The 16,728-nt window shown below is 41.3% G+C and overlaps 1 protein-coding gene across 7 annotated transcripts in view; it reads right to left on the reverse strand.

The window, feature by feature from the left end:
- Positions 1 to 16,728, reverse strand: part of sec16a (SEC16 homolog A, endoplasmic reticulum export factor) — a 74,768-nt gene that overhangs the window by 49,871 nt on the left and 8,169 nt on the right. For all 7 annotated transcript variants that reach the window (XM_064941993.1, XM_064941990.1, XM_064941991.1 and 4 more), the window contains 3 exons: positions 4,476 to 4,612; positions 4,075 to 4,163; positions 367 to 538 (listed from right to left, as the gene is read on the reverse strand). In XM_064941993.1, coding sequence (XP_064798065.1) covers positions 367 to 538; positions 4,075 to 4,163; positions 4,476 to 4,612 — 398 coding nt within the window. The remainder of the gene's footprint in view (positions 1 to 366; positions 539 to 4,074; positions 4,164 to 4,475; positions 4,613 to 16,728) is intronic.

A 16,728-nucleotide genomic window follows, 5' to 3' on the forward strand; every position in this document is an offset into this window, starting at 1 on the left:
TCCTTCCATTTCAATATTATCGCTTGCACAGTGCTCCTTGGGATGTTTAAAGCTTGGGAAATCTTTTTGTATCCAAATCCGGCTTTAAACTTCTTCACAACAGTATCTCGGACCTGCCTGGTGTGTTCCTTGTTCTTCATGATGCTCTCTGCGCTTTTAACGGACCTCTGAGACTATCACAGTGCAGGTGCATTTATACGGAGACTTGATTACACACAGGTGGATTGTATTTATCATCATTAGTCATTTAGGTCAAAAGCCTGAAGCCTGAAATGTGGCAAAAGGTCGCAAAGTTCAAGGGGGCCGAATACTTTCACAAGGCACTGTATCTCAATGAAAAACAATCAAGGCTGTATAAGCGAATACCTGGTGGTAGCGGCAGGGTACTGCTGGGAGGGCTGCTGGTTGTAGTAGGCTGCCTCCCTGCCCCGGTAGGCCTCAGGGTTGTAGTTGTACCAATAGTTCTGGTCGTAGTAGTCTCTGTAGCGGGGGTCATAAGTGCCTGCTGAAGCATTGTAGCCCTCCCACCTGCTCCGGTCTGAACAAACACAGACAGGTGGAGACCATCAGGAATGTGTCATTGTTAACACTACATTAGAGTTATTATATCATTGCTGTTGCAATTAATCCTGATGTTTACTGTATTTATATTGTCAATTCTGTATGTACACTTTTTATGTTGACTGTGTCTGTATTCTGTTTGTACATTGTCTATTGCTGGCAGCACCTATCATCTAGTCGCCCAAATCAGACTTAAGAAATGTACGCCTTTCCTATGCACTTCTCCGCAGTTGGTATTCAGGTGCATAACGGGCTTTGCAGGCATGGTTCCCTAGTGTGTGCTAAATACATTTAATTAAACTGCTAAAAATCCTGCCACTTTCTCATGGAGTTTTCATTGAATAGGGTTCAGTCCATTTATTTAAAGCCATCCCTTCACATTTGGTGTACCTGTAACTAGAATTTTCAACAGACTCACTAGAATATGAAGAGAATGGTTAGGGATCAATGAAAGAAAGTGATGCAAACACACACATTTTCTCCTTTTCAGCACCAACTGGTACATTTTAAAATACTCTGATCCTGTATATTATTTAGTATTAGGAAAGTATTGATGCAAAGAAAAAACGGTTTGGTTTATTTGTGCATAAAAAAAATAAGATTCATCCTGAAAGTTGCCATATTGAAATGGTTCAATCTATGAAATAGGTTTAAAAAGTATAAAATAGGGGTTGAACTGTAGTCCTATAAATGGAATTGTGATGACAACGGTCCAGTTGTCGTGAACCATGCGCCAGGCTTAAAACTGCTACATATGGTCTGCGTTCCATAATGATTCAAATAGGTTACATGTCCCGAAATTGCACAACTTGTAATGGCCTATGTTAGCCTAATATAATCTACTTTTGCTAGCAATCCTCAGGAAGAACCACACAAATGTGACAGAGGAAAACTAACGATGTGATGTAATGGAATGATGCAAAATGTAAGGGAACTAACTCTAAAAACAGTGACAGTTATACACTACCATTAAAAAGTTTGTGGTCACTTAGCACTTGTTGGTCACTTGTTATTGAAAGAAAAACACTTTTTTTGTCCACTAAAATAACACCAAATTCTACAGTCAAGACATTATTAATGTTGTAAATGACTATTGTAGCTGAAAAACAGCAGATTTTTTATGGAATATTTACATAGGCGAACATAGGCCCATTACCCGCAACCATCACTCCTGTGTTCCAATGGCACGTTGTGTTAGCTAGTCCAAGTTTATAATTTTAAGAGGCTAATTGATCATTAGAAAACCATTTTGCAATTATGTTAGTACAGCTGAAAACTGTTGAAATGATTAAAGCAATAAAACTGGCTTTCTTTAGACTATTCGAGTATCTGGAGCAACAGCATTTGTGGGTTCGATGACAGGCTCAAAATGGCCAGAAACAAAAAGACATTCTTCTGAAACTCGTCAGTCTATTCTTGTTCTGAGAAATGAAATACAAATGGCATAGAGAAAAATAGTCCTATAATAACGTCAAACTAAAACTTCTTAACTGGGAATATTGAAGACTCATGTTAAAAGGAACCACCAGCTTTCATATGTTCTCATGTTCTGAGCAAGGAACTCAAACGTTAGCCTTTTTTACATGGCACATATTGCACTTTTACCTTCTTTTCCAACACTTGGTTTTTGCATTATTTAAACCAAACATGTTTCATTATTTATTTGGGACTAAATTGATTTTACTTATGTATTATATTAAGTTAGTGTTAATTCAGTATTGTTGTAATTGTCATCATTACAAATATAAATATGTTTAGCAGACGTGGTGAAATGTATGTGTTTCTCAAATATAAATATTTAAAAAAAAACGGCAGACTAAACGGTATCAGCTATTTTTGGTACTCCAATAAATCGGTATCAAAAATAATAATAAATCGGTCGACCTCTACTACAGAGGGTAGTGCGTACGGCCCCAGTACATCACCGAGGCTAAGCTTCCTTCCATCCAGGACCTCTATACCAGGCGGTGTCAGAGGAAGACCCTAAAATGTTTTACTTTAATAATGTTCACATATTTTTGCTTTACTTATCTCACAAGTATATACTGTATATAGTCTATGCCACTCCAACATTGCTCATCCTAATATTTATATATTCCTTAATTCCATTATTTTAGTGTTAGGTTGTGTGTATTGTTGGAGCTAGAAACACAAGCATTTCACCACATTCACAATAACATCTGCTAAACATGTATGTGACAAATAAAATTTGACCAAGACCCGATGGTCAATCCGACAGATCTCCAGAGTTCATCAGAGGAGATGGGAGAACCTTCAAGGACAACCATCTCTGCAGCACTCCACCAATCAGGCCTTGATGATAGAGTGGTCAGACGGAAGCCACTCCTCAGAAAAAGGCACATGACAGCCTGCTTGGAGTTTGCCAAAAGGCAACTAAAGGACTCTCAGGCCATGAGAAACAAGATTCTCTGGTCTAATGAAACCAATATTGAACTCCTTGGCCTGAATGCCAAGCGCCACGTCTGGAGGAAACCTGGCACCATCTCTACGGTGAAGTATGGTGATAGAGGCATTATGCTGTGGGGATATTTTTCAGCTGTAGACTGGCAGACTGCAGACTGGCAGACTAGTCCTGAGCTCTAAAGCGCTCAGGACCTCAGACTGGGGCAAAGGTTCACCTTCCAACAGGACAACAACCCTAAGCACACAGCCAAGACAACGCAGGAATGGTTTCGGGAGTCTCTGAATGTCCTTGAGTGGCCCAGGCAGAGCCCGAACTTCAAACATCTCTGGAGACCTGAAAAAAAGCTGTGCAGCGACGCTCCCCCTCCAACCTGACAGAGCTTGAGAAGAATGGGAGAAACTCCCCCAATACAGGTGTGCCAAGCTTGAGTGTCATACCGAAGAAGACTCAAGGCTCTAATCGCTGCAAAAGGTGCTTCAACAAAGTACTGAGTAAAGGGTCTGAATACATATGTAAATGTAATATTTCAGGGCCTCCCAAGTGATCTAAGGCACTGCATCACAGTGCTAGCTGGCTTGTGTTCCAGAGGACGCACAGCTCTCGACCGTCAGCCTCTCCCGAGTCTGTATGGCAGTGATGAGACAAGGCTGTAACTACCAATTGGATACCACGAAATTGGGGGAAAAAAGTAATGAAAAAAAATACATTTGCAAAAAACAACCTGTTTTTGCTTCGTCATAATGGGGTAGCGTGTGTCGATTGAGGGGGAAAAAACTATTTAATACATTTTAGAATAAGAATGTAACGTAACAAAATGTGGAAAAAGACAAGAGGTTAAAATACTTTCCGAATGCACTATAGGTCCATGCCCCGACAAATTGAGGCTGTTCTGAGGGCAACGGGATGGGGTGGAACTCAATATTACAAAGGTGTTTTTAATGTTTTGTACACTCAGTGTAAGTTAGGAATAACCAAATGTACATTTCTATGTATAGTAATAATTGTAGGTTTTGTAAGTTTTACCTAACTTTCTACCATAGTTATCGCAATGTTACTAAGCCATTGGTGGTTGGTACTGTTCCTCTTACCTCCGTACTGGTTTTTGTAATACTCTGCATAGTAGTCATCATAAGCACTTCGGTTAGATCTCTGATATTCTTCGGGGGGGAAACCTTGCCTGGGATATGCAGAAAACAGGGAGGATTGAGTGTCCAAAAGCTCACGGAGGGGTGGTCAAAAAGGTCAGACGATAGGTTCTTCAACTAACTGACAGTTACAGGTGGTACTTACCTAAACGTTAGGCCCTAAAGCAACAACACACACAAACAAAGGCTTTTCCAGTCCCAAACTGTCAATGGAGGTGCGTGGGAATTTTTACCATCCAACCCACCCACGTAAACAGTACAGCTGTAACACGCATGCACACACTTCTTCAGTTTGCATTGGTAATAGGGTACTGTTACTGGTCAGTGGAGAATTACACTAGTACCTGGAGGAGGGTCTGTCTGAGTACTGGCTGGTTCTGGAGCTGGGTCTCTCTGGCTGGGGCTCTCTGTATGGGGGGTAGGCCGGGTTGGCTCCTTCATATCTGCCATAGCGAGGGTCCGCTATCATGTATGGGTCATCCTGAGGAACAAAAAAACATGGTCAAATTGGAATGTGGAAGGACATGCACATGGGAGCATGGCTGTCTTGTTTTACCAAGCACCTGTGTGAGAAATACAGGATCTGAGTACGCTGACGTGACAGTGCCCAGCCCTATCTCAAATTCATTTGAATGTACAGTACCAATCACAAGTTTAGACACACATCCTCATTCCATTTAAAAAAAACAATTTTCTACATTGTAGAATAATAGTGAAGACATCAAAACTATGAAAAAACACATATGGAATCATGTAGTAACAAAAAAAAGTGTTAAACATATCAAAATATATTTTATATTTGAGATTCTTCCAAGAAGCCACCCTTTGCCTTGATGACAGCTTCCCACACTTGGCATTTTCTCAACCAGCTTCATGAGGTAGTCACCTGGAATGCATTTCAATTAACAAGTGTGCCTTGTTAAAAGTTAAGTTGTGGAATTTCTTTCCTTCTTAATGTGGTTGAGCCAATCAGTTGGTTTGTGACAAGTTAGGGTTGGTATACAAGGTAGGGGTGGTACTGTGTACAGAAGATCACCCTATTTGGTAAAAGACCAAGTCCATATTATGACAAGAAAACACTCAAATAAACAAATAGATACTACAGTCCATCATTACCTTAAGACAGGAAGGTCAGTCAACACGGAAAATGAATAACTTTGAAAGTTTCTTCATGTGCAGTCGCAAAAACCATCAAGTGCTACAGTGGTTCCTCCTTTAAAAGTTGCGTCATACTGTGGCACACCTTGAGGGCTGCTGTAGCATTCTGTGGCACGTTTTCTATTTGTCAGCCTTTTTTTCTGTTAATGCAAGTTATTGCTAGTTTGACCACCAGATGACATCTTTGAGAAGCATTTGATAGTCTTCCGTATTGGAATTAACATAGAATTTAAAACCTTTTTTGTAATAACATAGTATATGAGATTGATTAAGAAATGTGTATAACAGGAGGAAGGAGTAGCCTGTCCTTGTAAATAAGAATTTGTTCATAACTGACTTGCCTAGTTAAATAAAGGTTACACTAAGAGCATAACATTTCTGCACCCTAATTTTCTAATTCTTGTCTAAGTAATACCCAACCAGAGATTAAATGAAAATAAAAAATATAATTGATTTATCAAGACACGTCCCCATGCTTGCCTCAGAGCAGTGCGAAACGGTGCTAAAACGGAAGATTTTGATTCTAACTTCAATATGCTCTATAAATAAATAAGATCTACACCATTTTGAACAGCACATTACTCAACACTAGTGAGACTCCTTTCGCCTATGGTAGGCCTAACTTATATATAAAAAACAATTACATTTAGAGGATTGGAGGCCTCTAAATAAATATCTAAAGGTGCATTTTTCATTAGATATTCTCACAGATCCTAAGGGGCTTTTATATCATTCTAAATTAATTAATAGTAAATGGCTTTGTTTAAAAAGTAACAACATTTTGGAGATTTCATTTTCATTTAACCTAGAGTGAGAAAAAGGCAATTACTGAACATTGGGTGAGACTCACTAATTTGTCAATAAAGCCTGTTAGTTATTTAGAATTGTTTATTTATGGAGAAACCTAACTTAATTATTTATTTATACTCATGAAGATGATGAGCAATCGGCAACGGCAATCTATAATCTGCTGACATCACATCAACATCGCTCTAATTACAGTCAGAAGACAGTTTAAGAAACTTGTGTGGACTTATGGAAAGGCCCCGTAAGAAATGTTTATAATTAAAATATATATATTTATTTATCAGAACATTAACCATGTGTGTTCGCTTATTTTGTACTGTTCTGTAGTTTTGACCCAATGATTCGTCTGACAAACAAAGGACTTTGCGTCCTGTAGGCCCAGGCATGGATCAAAGCTGGCGAGACATTCAATAATGTTATCTTCACAGATGAATCAACCATGGCCCTTGAGCAATTTACTAAAAATTGCTACAGAAAAAAAGAGATAGAGTCCCAAGCATCCGCTCAAATTCCATGGGTGGTGGTCAATTTTCGCCAGGGACCAGGCCCATATTTGATTTTTTTTATGGTAAGTTTGGCTATTTACAAAACAAAAGGTACAGAAAATATTGTAGCCAACACCTCACGGAATGTGTTGTGGTACATCATGGCACGAGATTTCTTTGAGGAAGAAATCAAGAGACATGAGATCAAGGTAGGATTATAGCAAGATTATGTTACGTTTAGGCCTATTTACATGTATATTTCTATTATTGTACCTAATTTTGGCTGTTAGGATAAATGTATTTTTCTTTCTTCTCCAAATACAGACAAAGACCCAAAACATACTGCTGTCCAGGTTTGCATTGCAAATGAGGACATACACTGGGTCAAGACGCCAGCAGAGCAAGTAGACCTTTATGTAGTAAAATAAAGGTTAAATAAAAATAAATAAGACCTACAACACCTTCGGTAGGCCTACACTATATATAAAAAAATCTAAATCAAATCGAATTTTAGATTAGACATGGTTAGCAGATTTTAATGCGAGTGTCGCGAAATGCTTATGCTTCTAGTTCCAACCATGCAGCAATATCTAGCAATTTCACAACAACTACCTTATACACACAAGTGTAAAGGAATGAATAAGAATATGTACATATAAATATGGATGAGCGAGCGATGGCCGAACGACATGCTGTTTCCTGAAGTTCACAATCATCTCCTTAGTTTTGTTGATGTTGAGTGTGAGGTTATTTTCCTGACACCACACTCCGAAGGCCCTCACCTCCTCCCTGTAGGCAGTCTCGTCGTTGTTGGTTCTCAAGCCTACCACTGTTGTGTCGTTTGCAAACTTGATGATTGAGTTGGAGGCGTGCTTGGCCACACAGTCATGGGTGAACAGGGAGTACAGGAGAGGACTGAGAAGGCACCCTTGTGTGGCCCCAGTGTTGAGGATCAGCGGGGTGGAGATGTTGCCTACCCTCACCACCTGGGGGGCGTCCCGTCAGAAAGTCCAGGACCCAGTTGCACAGTTTCCTCTTGTCCAGATGGGTTAGGGCAGTGTGCAGTGTGATTGCGTCGTCTGTGGACCTATTGGTACGGTAAGCAAATTGGAGTGGGTCTAGGGTGTCAGGTAGGGTGGAGGTGAGATTATCCTTGAATAGTCTCTCAAAGCACTTCATGATGACAGAAGTGAGTGCTGCGGGGCGATAGTAATTTAGTTCAGTTACAACTTTGCATTATTGGGAACAGGAACAATGGTGGCCCTCTTGAAGTATGTGAGAACAGCAGACTGGGACAGGGATTGATTGAATATGCCCATAAACACACCAGCCAGCTGATCTGCACATGCTCTGAGGACGCGGCTCGGGATGCCGTCTGGGCCGGCAGCCTTGCGAGGGTTAACACGTTTCAATGTTTTACTCACGTTGGCTGCGGTGAAGGATAGCCTGCAGGTTTTGGTAGCGGGCCATGATGGTGGCACTATTGTCCTCAAAGCGAGCAAAGAATTTGTTAAGTTTGTCTCGCTCCCAGACATCGGGGTCCGCGACGGGTCTGGTTTTCTTTTTGTAGTCTGTGATTGTAGACCCTGCCACATAAAAGTCGTGTCTGAGCCGTTGAATTGCGACTCTACTTTTTCTCTACTGACGCTTAACTTGTTTGATTGCCTTGGAGGAAATATCTACACGTAGGTCTCCTGATTTAAACCCGATAGAACTTGTTTGGCATCAACTGAAAACATTCATCCATAACTGTGCCAAGCCGACAGGCAAAGATGATCTAGTCAAGGCCATCAAGATGTTTTGGCTAGAGAAATTGACGATACAACAACGTAACAAATACATTGATAATCTCAGCAAGGTTTTACCTATGGTCATGGAGCTGGGTGGAAAAGTGACTAAAATCTAGTTAATATAAACATTCACATTTGAATGTCTTTTCTCATAATTTTATTAACAAAAGCATAAAGATGTTAATAAATACTGTACTGCTGTTTTGAGTTAGAAATGTAACACTTTAGAGTACATAAGCATCGAAAACATTGCAAGTTGAGGAATTTTCACAACAGTAGCCGGGTCATAGTGTATTGTCCTGCTAATAGAAAACATTTGCATGATGGCTACACCTGCTACAGTTGTGATGTCTTTAGTATTATTCTACAATGTAGAAAATTGTAAAAATATAGAAAAATCCTGGAATGAGTAGGTGTGTACAAACTTTTGACTGGTACTTGCTTAATTAATTTGAAACCCTCTGGGGGGGTCACACACACCTAGCTCGGCTATGAGACAATTCTTTAGTTAAAGTTGAATAGTCCATTCAGCTTATAGCCAATCCTGCTACGCTTGTGAAAAACTAATAATAATAATTGTTTCCCTTTCCACATGTTAAATATTCCAATTGATAAAGTGTTTTTAGCCACAATCGGCCTCAACCCCAATAAATACATTTGGGCACAGTCGATAGCATGCTGGACTTCAGGCTGGAATGTTGAGGGTTCGAAACCGGCTCCCTGCTTGTTTCATTACAATATTATGCCGGTCTCAGAGCAAATAGCCTAGATTGTTACTCCCATCTCGTTCCTGCTCTCTTCCACGTGTCATTCTCCGCCTGAGTGGCTACTGTTTTTTATTCTGTATATATGAATTACAAAATCAGCCTTTACTTAAATCATGTTCCATCTATTGCATAGTTACAATGTGTAATCATTGATGTCCCAGGAGCAGGAGTGGTAAACACTGTTGAAGTGTATAATTGTAATACATACATAGCATCATTCAAAGAATGGAGTTTGATACACCTGGTATTGGATATGACTGAACAAAAAAAAAGAAACTTGCTAAATACCGATTTTCATAAATGAACTTGATGACAACAAAATATGCACAATCGTTCGTCTGTAACATATTCCTTTCAACTGGAAATGTTTTTCTTGACTCGTTATGACGTTATAATTACTTAACTTAGGGTCCACCATGTTTTGTTAGCCCTCTTCGCTGAAGAAAGTCACCAGGAACAGGTGGCTCGCATCAAATTCGTCATTGGAACCACTCGATATGATTGGTTATATAAAAACCTTGGGACCCAAATGCATAATGAGTGCTCTAACTCCCCCTTGCGGTGGTCTGGAGCAATGAAGCCCTGATGTTGGGTACCTCTAAGTCCCGCGGTGTAAGCACGCAACGTTTAAAGAAGGAACCACTGTATGATGAAACTGGCTCTCATGAGGTCCAACACAGGAATGGAAAACCCAGAGTTACTTGTGCAGCTGAGGATGAGAATTAACTGCACCTCAGAATGCAGCCCAAATAAATGCTTCAGAGTTTGAGTAACAGACACATCTCAACATCAACTGTTCAGAGGACACGACGTGAATCAGGCCTTCATGATCAAATTTCTGCAAAGAAACCATTACTAAAGGACACCAATAAGAGACTTGCTTTGGCAAAGAAACACAAGCAATGGACATTAGACCAGTGGAAATCTTTCCTTTGGTCTGATGAGTCCAAATGTGAGATTTTTTTGTCTTTATGAGATGCAGAGTAGGTGAACGGATGATCTCCACATGTGTTGTCTACATCATGAAGCATGGAAGGAGTGTGATGGGAGTGGGGTTGAAATTGTGTCAGCCGGTGATTGTCAAGCAAATAACTGCCTGTCTCACAGTAATTGATCGTTAATTAAACACATTTTGCATCTCCTGGCTTCCACACTTCCCTACAAGCCACTGATGCAGACCTTTAGAACATCTACATTCTAAAAAGTCTAATAAAACCATGCAATATAGCCTACACCATCACAATAAATCCATTATTTATTTTAGATAGGTCTGAAGAAACATGATATGAAGAAAATGTGGTTTACATTTTGGCTGGTGTGTTTACGGACATATTCAATCAATCCCTATACCAGTCTGCTGTTCCCACATGCTTCAAGAGGGCCACCATCGTTCCTGTTCCCAAGAAAGCTAAGGTAACTGAGCTAAACGACTACCGCCCCGTAGCACTCACTTCCGTCATCATGAAGTGCTTTGAGAGACTAGTCAAGGACCATATCACCTCCACCCGACCTGACACCCTAGACCCATTCCAATTTGCTTACCGCTCAAATAGGTCCACCGATGATGCAATCTCAACCACACTGCACACTGCCCTAACCCATCTGGACAAGAGGAATACCTATGTGAGAATGCTGTTCATCGACTACAGCTCGGCATTCAACACCATAGTACCCTCCAAGCTCGTCATCAAGCTCGAGACCCTGGGTCTCGACCCCGCCCTGTGCAATTGGGTACTGGACTTCCTGACGGGCCGCCCCCAGGTGGTGAGGGTAGGTAACAACATCTCCTCCCCGCTGATCCTCAACACTGGGGCCCCACAAGGGTGCGTTCTGAGCCCTCTCCTGTACTCCCTGTTCACCCTCAACTGTGTGGCCATGCACGCCTCCAACTCAATCATCAAGTTTGCGGACGACACAACAGTGGTAGGCTTGATTACCAACAACGACGAGACGGCCTACAGGGAGGAGGTGAGGGCCCTCGGAGTGTGGTGTCAGGAAAATAACCTCACACTCAACGTCAACAAAACTAAGGAGATGATTGTGGACTTCAGGAAACAGCAGAGGGAACACCCCCCTATCCACATCGATGGAACAGTAGTGGAGAGAGTAGCAAGTTTTAAGTTCCTCGGCATACACATCACAGACAAACTGAATTGGTCCACTCACACAGACAGCATCGTGAAGAAGGCGCAGCAGCGCCTCTTCAACCTCAGGAGGCTGAAGAAATTCGGCTTGTCACCAAAAGCACTCACAAACTTCTACAGAGGCACAATCGAGAGCATCTTGGCGGGCTGTATCACCGCCTGGTACGGCAACTGCTCCGCCCACAACCGTAAGGCTCTCCAGAGGGTAGTGAGGTCTGCACAACGCATCATCGGGGGCAAACTACCTGCCCTCCAGGACACCTACACCACCCGATGTTACAGGAAGGCCATAAAGATCATCAAGGACATCTACCACCCGAGCCACTGCCTGTTCACCCCGCTATCATCCAGAAGGCGAGGTCAGTACAGGTGCATCAAAGCTGGGACCGAGAGACTGAAAAACAGCTTCTATCTCAAGGCCATCAGACTGTTAAACAGCCACCACTAACATTGAGTGGCTGCTGCCAACACACTGACACTGACTCAACTCCAGCCACTTTAATAATGGGAATTGATGGGAAATGTTGTAAATATATCACTAGCCACTTTAAACAATGCTACCTTATATAATGTTACTTACCCTACATTATTCATCTCATATGCATACCTATATACTGTACTCTATATCATCGACTGCATCCTTATGTAATACATGTATCACTAGCCACTTTAACTATGCCACTTTGTTTACATACTCATCTCACATGTATATACTGTACTCGATACCATCTACTGTATCTTGCTTATGCTGCTCTGTACCATCACTCACTCATATATCCTTATGTACATATTCTTTATCCCCTTACACTGTGTATAAGACAGTAGATTAGGAATTGTTAGTTAGATTACTTGTTGGTTATTACTGCATTGTCGGAACTAGAAGCACAAGCAATTCGCTACACTCGCATTAACATCTGCTAACCATGTGTATGTGACAAATAAAATTTGATTTGATTTGATATTAGGCCCTGATATGACTATGCCATATGGCTGTGGCTTACACTAGTTCATTTAGCAGACAAGATTTGCTTAGAATTACATGACATTATTTTATACTATTTTATAATATGAAGAATATAATTGAACCCAGCAGAATAAAATAGAAAGGGTATTTTCTACAAACGATTTGAGGGAGTGCGGACATGCGGCTATTCTGTGTTGAGCGGTTAACAAAGAAACAGTGACTATTATTTGCTTAATTTAGAGTCATTTATGTAACTGTAGTTGTGATACAAATGTTGGGCTATATCTCTCATTCACAATTGACAAGCACTTGATAATGGCTCAAATTTCCGAGCTGCATCCCCTTTGTGTGGCCATAATCCCCCTTTTTTGCAGTTGTGCCCTTGGTGCCCTTGGGCTGCATATAATAATTATAATTCCCTTCCCCCCGCTGCATGCCAAAGCACCTCTCACTCACATGGTTCTCAGTCACGTGATCCGGTCTTTTTCACAGGCTACAAGCTACACATCGGGGACGCAACTATGCGTGTCCTAATCCAATTCCGAGGCGCATACTGAAGATATTACTTTTTTTGTATTGTTAGCTAGCTAGCCTAACAAACATCAAAAGCACTAGCCTATGTCAACCTAATATTCCCCATGGTACAAAAGTTGACATTCTATTCTGTGCAAGAAATAAATCTTCCAAACATAGTCCGAGACATTCTCAAAAGTGACCACAAATGTGATTTTGCATGTAATGCTGCATGTAATGCTTTTACTATAAAAAAGGTGCATTTTGGTGAAAATTATCTTCCCAAAAATTTAAACTCACGTGCTGCGTATGTATGCCAGCTAGGCTCGGGTTTTTTGCACATTCAATTAGCTGGCAAGCTAGCTGAAAACCATTTACATCTAGCCAGCTAGTAAATATGAAGCTAAATATATACTGAACAAAAATATAAAACGCATCATGTAGTGTTGGTTCCATGTTTCATGAGCTGAAATAAAAGGATCCAGAAATGTTCCATATGCACAAAAATCTCTCATAGTGCACAAACTTGTTTACATCCCTGTTAGTGCGCATTTCTCCTTTGCCAAGATAATCCATCCACCTGACAGGTTTGGCATATCGAGAAGCTGATTAAACAGCATGATCATTACACAGGTGCACACTGTACTGCGGACAATAAAAGGCCACTCTAAAATGTGCAGTTTTGTCACACAACGCCACAGATTGACATGCTGACTGCAGGCATGTCCACCAGAGCGGTTGCCAGATAGTTGAATGTTAATTTCTCTACAATAAGCCGCCTCCAACATTGTTTTTGAGAATTTGGCAGTACGCTCAACCGGCATCACAACCGCAGACCACATGTAACGCCAGCCCAGGACCTCCACATCTGGACAGCTAATGTAATTGAGGAGAATTTATATCTGTAATAAAGCCCTTTAGTGGGGAAAAAAAACTCATTCTGATTGGCTGGGCCTGGTTCCGGCTTCCAAATGGGTGGGCCTGGCTCCCAGGTGGCTGGGCCTATCCCCTCCCAAGAATAACAGTTACATGTAGTGGAGTTACTTTTAGTCATTTCCATATTAATTCAACATTTAGCAATCATACTTTTGGCAACACATATATATATGTGTCATTTTCATGCATGTTATAATGGCTGCACCCATAGATTAGGGCCTAATTTATGTATTTAAATTGACTGATTTCCTTACATGAACTGTAACTCAGTAAAATCTTTGAAATGGTTGGGTTTAAATATTTTTGTTCAGTTTGTTCAGGTTGTTTGGTTGGAAGCAGGTTGAGTGTGTACCAGAGGAGGCCGGTGGGAGGAGGTATAAGAGGATAAAGTAATCCTTCTCACCCCCCCCCTTAAATGATTTAGATGCACTATTGTAAAGTGGCTGTTCCACTGGATGTCATAAGGTGAATTCACCAATTTGTAAGTCGCTCTGGATAAGAGCGTCTGCCAAATGACTTAAATGTAAATGTAAATAAGAGGATGGACTCAATGAATTGTCAAGAATGGAAAAAAAGGAATGGAAACTACATGGAAACTACTTTTTTCCTCTGTTCCATTTATTCCATTCCAGACGTTACAATGAGCCCTTCCTCGTATAGCGCCTCATACTAACCTCCACTGGTGTGTGAAGGGCATTTTAGTACAGTTGTAGCAGTCAACAGGCAACAACAAGCTATCTCCTACTTGTGGTGACAGCAGGTTTATGCTGAAAGAAAAATTCCAGAAAAATAGTTTAAAACATGAATTAATTAATCCATGTTTTAAATTATTTTTCTGGAATTTTTCTTTCAGCATAAACCTGCTGTCACCACAAGTAGGAGATGAGCGAGGGAGAACAAGAAACATTACAGGTGTCTTTGTACTTTTAGCTTATTGCTTGAAGTTGGGGGTCAATAAATGTTATTTTGTCATGCAAAGTTTCAATACTTGGTCTATTTTTGTTTGATTTTATCCTTTACAGCTTCTATTGTCTGTAGCCTGCTGGATATTGATGGGAACTGGAACGCGCTGTCGTACAGGTTGTGCCAGAGCATCCCAAACCTGCTTAATGGGTGACGTCAGGTGAGTATGCAGGCCATGGAAGAACTGGACATTTTCGGCTTCCAGGATTTGTGTCAAGAACCTTGAGATGGGGCCATGCATTATCATGCTGAAACATGAGGTTATGGCAGCGGATAAATGGCATGAAAATGGGCCTTAGGATCTCGTCACGGAGTGCACTCTGTGCATTCAAATGGAGATCGATAAAATGCAATGGTGTACATTGTCCATAGGTTATGCCTGCCCATACCATAACCCCACAGCCATCATGGGGCACTCTGTTCAAAGCGTTGACATCAGCAAACCGCTGGACAACAACGCCTGCAATCTGTCCAGTACAGTTGAAACTGGGAAGAGCACACTTCTCTAGCATGCCTGTGGTCATCGAAGGTGAGCATTTGCCCACTGAAGTCAGTTATGACGCCAAACTGCAGTCAGGTTAAGACCCTGGTGAGGACAATGAGCATGCAGATGAGCTTCCCTGAGACAATTCCTGACTGTTTGTGCAGAAATTCTTTGGTTGTGCAAACCTACAGTTTTATCATCTTCCTGGTATGACATGGCGCCGGTTGAGATGGCTGCCGTTTTACAGACTCCTAACCAACTGTGCTATTGTGTGTGTTTTTTCCCCCGCATTATTTGTAACTTATTTTGTACGTAATGCTTCTGCCACAGTCTCATATGACCGAAAAGTGCTTCTGGATATCAGGGCAGCAATTACTCACGTAATGGACAAAGATTTTTTCTTTAACAAGTCAGATGCGAAATATTTACTTCAGACATCCGACAAGGCCCAAATCCCTGTCATTCGCATGAGAAAGAGACATATCAGGGACGTAGTTCGGGGTGCCTTGTAAGGATCCGACGGCGAGTGGGTAATCTGCCTCTACCATCAGTCCTATTAGCCAACAAAATAGATGAGTTACGTCCACGAATATCCTACCAACGGGACATTAAAAACCGTAATATATCTTATGTTTCATCAAGTCATGGTTGAACAACGACATGGATAACATACAGGTGGCGGGGTTTACGCTGCATCAGCAAGATAGAACAGTTGCCTCCGGTAAGACAAGGGATGGTGGTCTGTGCACAAAGTCTAATATTAAGGAAGTCTCAAGGTTTTGCTCGCCTGAGGTAGAGTATCTCATGATAAATTGTAGACCACACTATTTACCTAGACAGTTTTTAACTATATTTTTTGTAGCTGTCTATTTACCACCATAAACTGTTGCTGGCACTAAGACCACACTCAATGAGCTGTATAAGACCATAAGTAAACAGGAAGAAAACTAATCCAGAGGAGGCGATCCTAGTGGCTAGGAACTTTAATGCAGGGAAACTTAAAATCAGTTTTACCTTCTACCAGCATGTTAAAATGTGCAACCAGAGGGGGGAAAAAACCCCACTCTAAACCACCTTTATGCCACAAACAGAGACGCATACAAAGCTCTCCCTCACTCTCCATTTGGCAAATCTGACCATAATTCTATCCTCCTGATTCCCACTTAGAAGCAAAAACTAAAGCAGGAAGCACCAGTGACTAAGGAAGTGGTCAGATGACGCAGATGCTAAGCTACAGGACTGTTTTGCTACCACAGACTGGAATATGTTCCGGGAATCCTCCAATGGCATTGAGAAGTACACCACATCAGTCACTGGCTTCATCAATAAGTGCATTGATAACGTTGTTCCCACAGTGACCACACGTACATACCCCCAACCAACTGGATTACAGGCAACATCCACACTGAGGTAAAGGGTACAGCTGCCTCTTCCAAGCAGCGGGACTCTAACCCGGAAGCTTATAAGAAATCCTGCTACACCCTCCAACAAACAGGCAAAGCATCAATACAGGACTAAAATTGAATTGTACTACACAGGCACCGAGGCAGGTTGGATGTGGCAGGGCTCAATTTCGATAAAACTTA

This window comes from Oncorhynchus masou, chromosome 28 (assembly GCF_036934945.1).
Source record: "Oncorhynchus masou masou isolate Uvic2021 chromosome 28, UVic_Omas_1.1, whole genome shotgun sequence".
Taxonomy (NCBI): domain Eukaryota; kingdom Metazoa; phylum Chordata; class Actinopteri; order Salmoniformes; family Salmonidae; genus Oncorhynchus; species Oncorhynchus masou.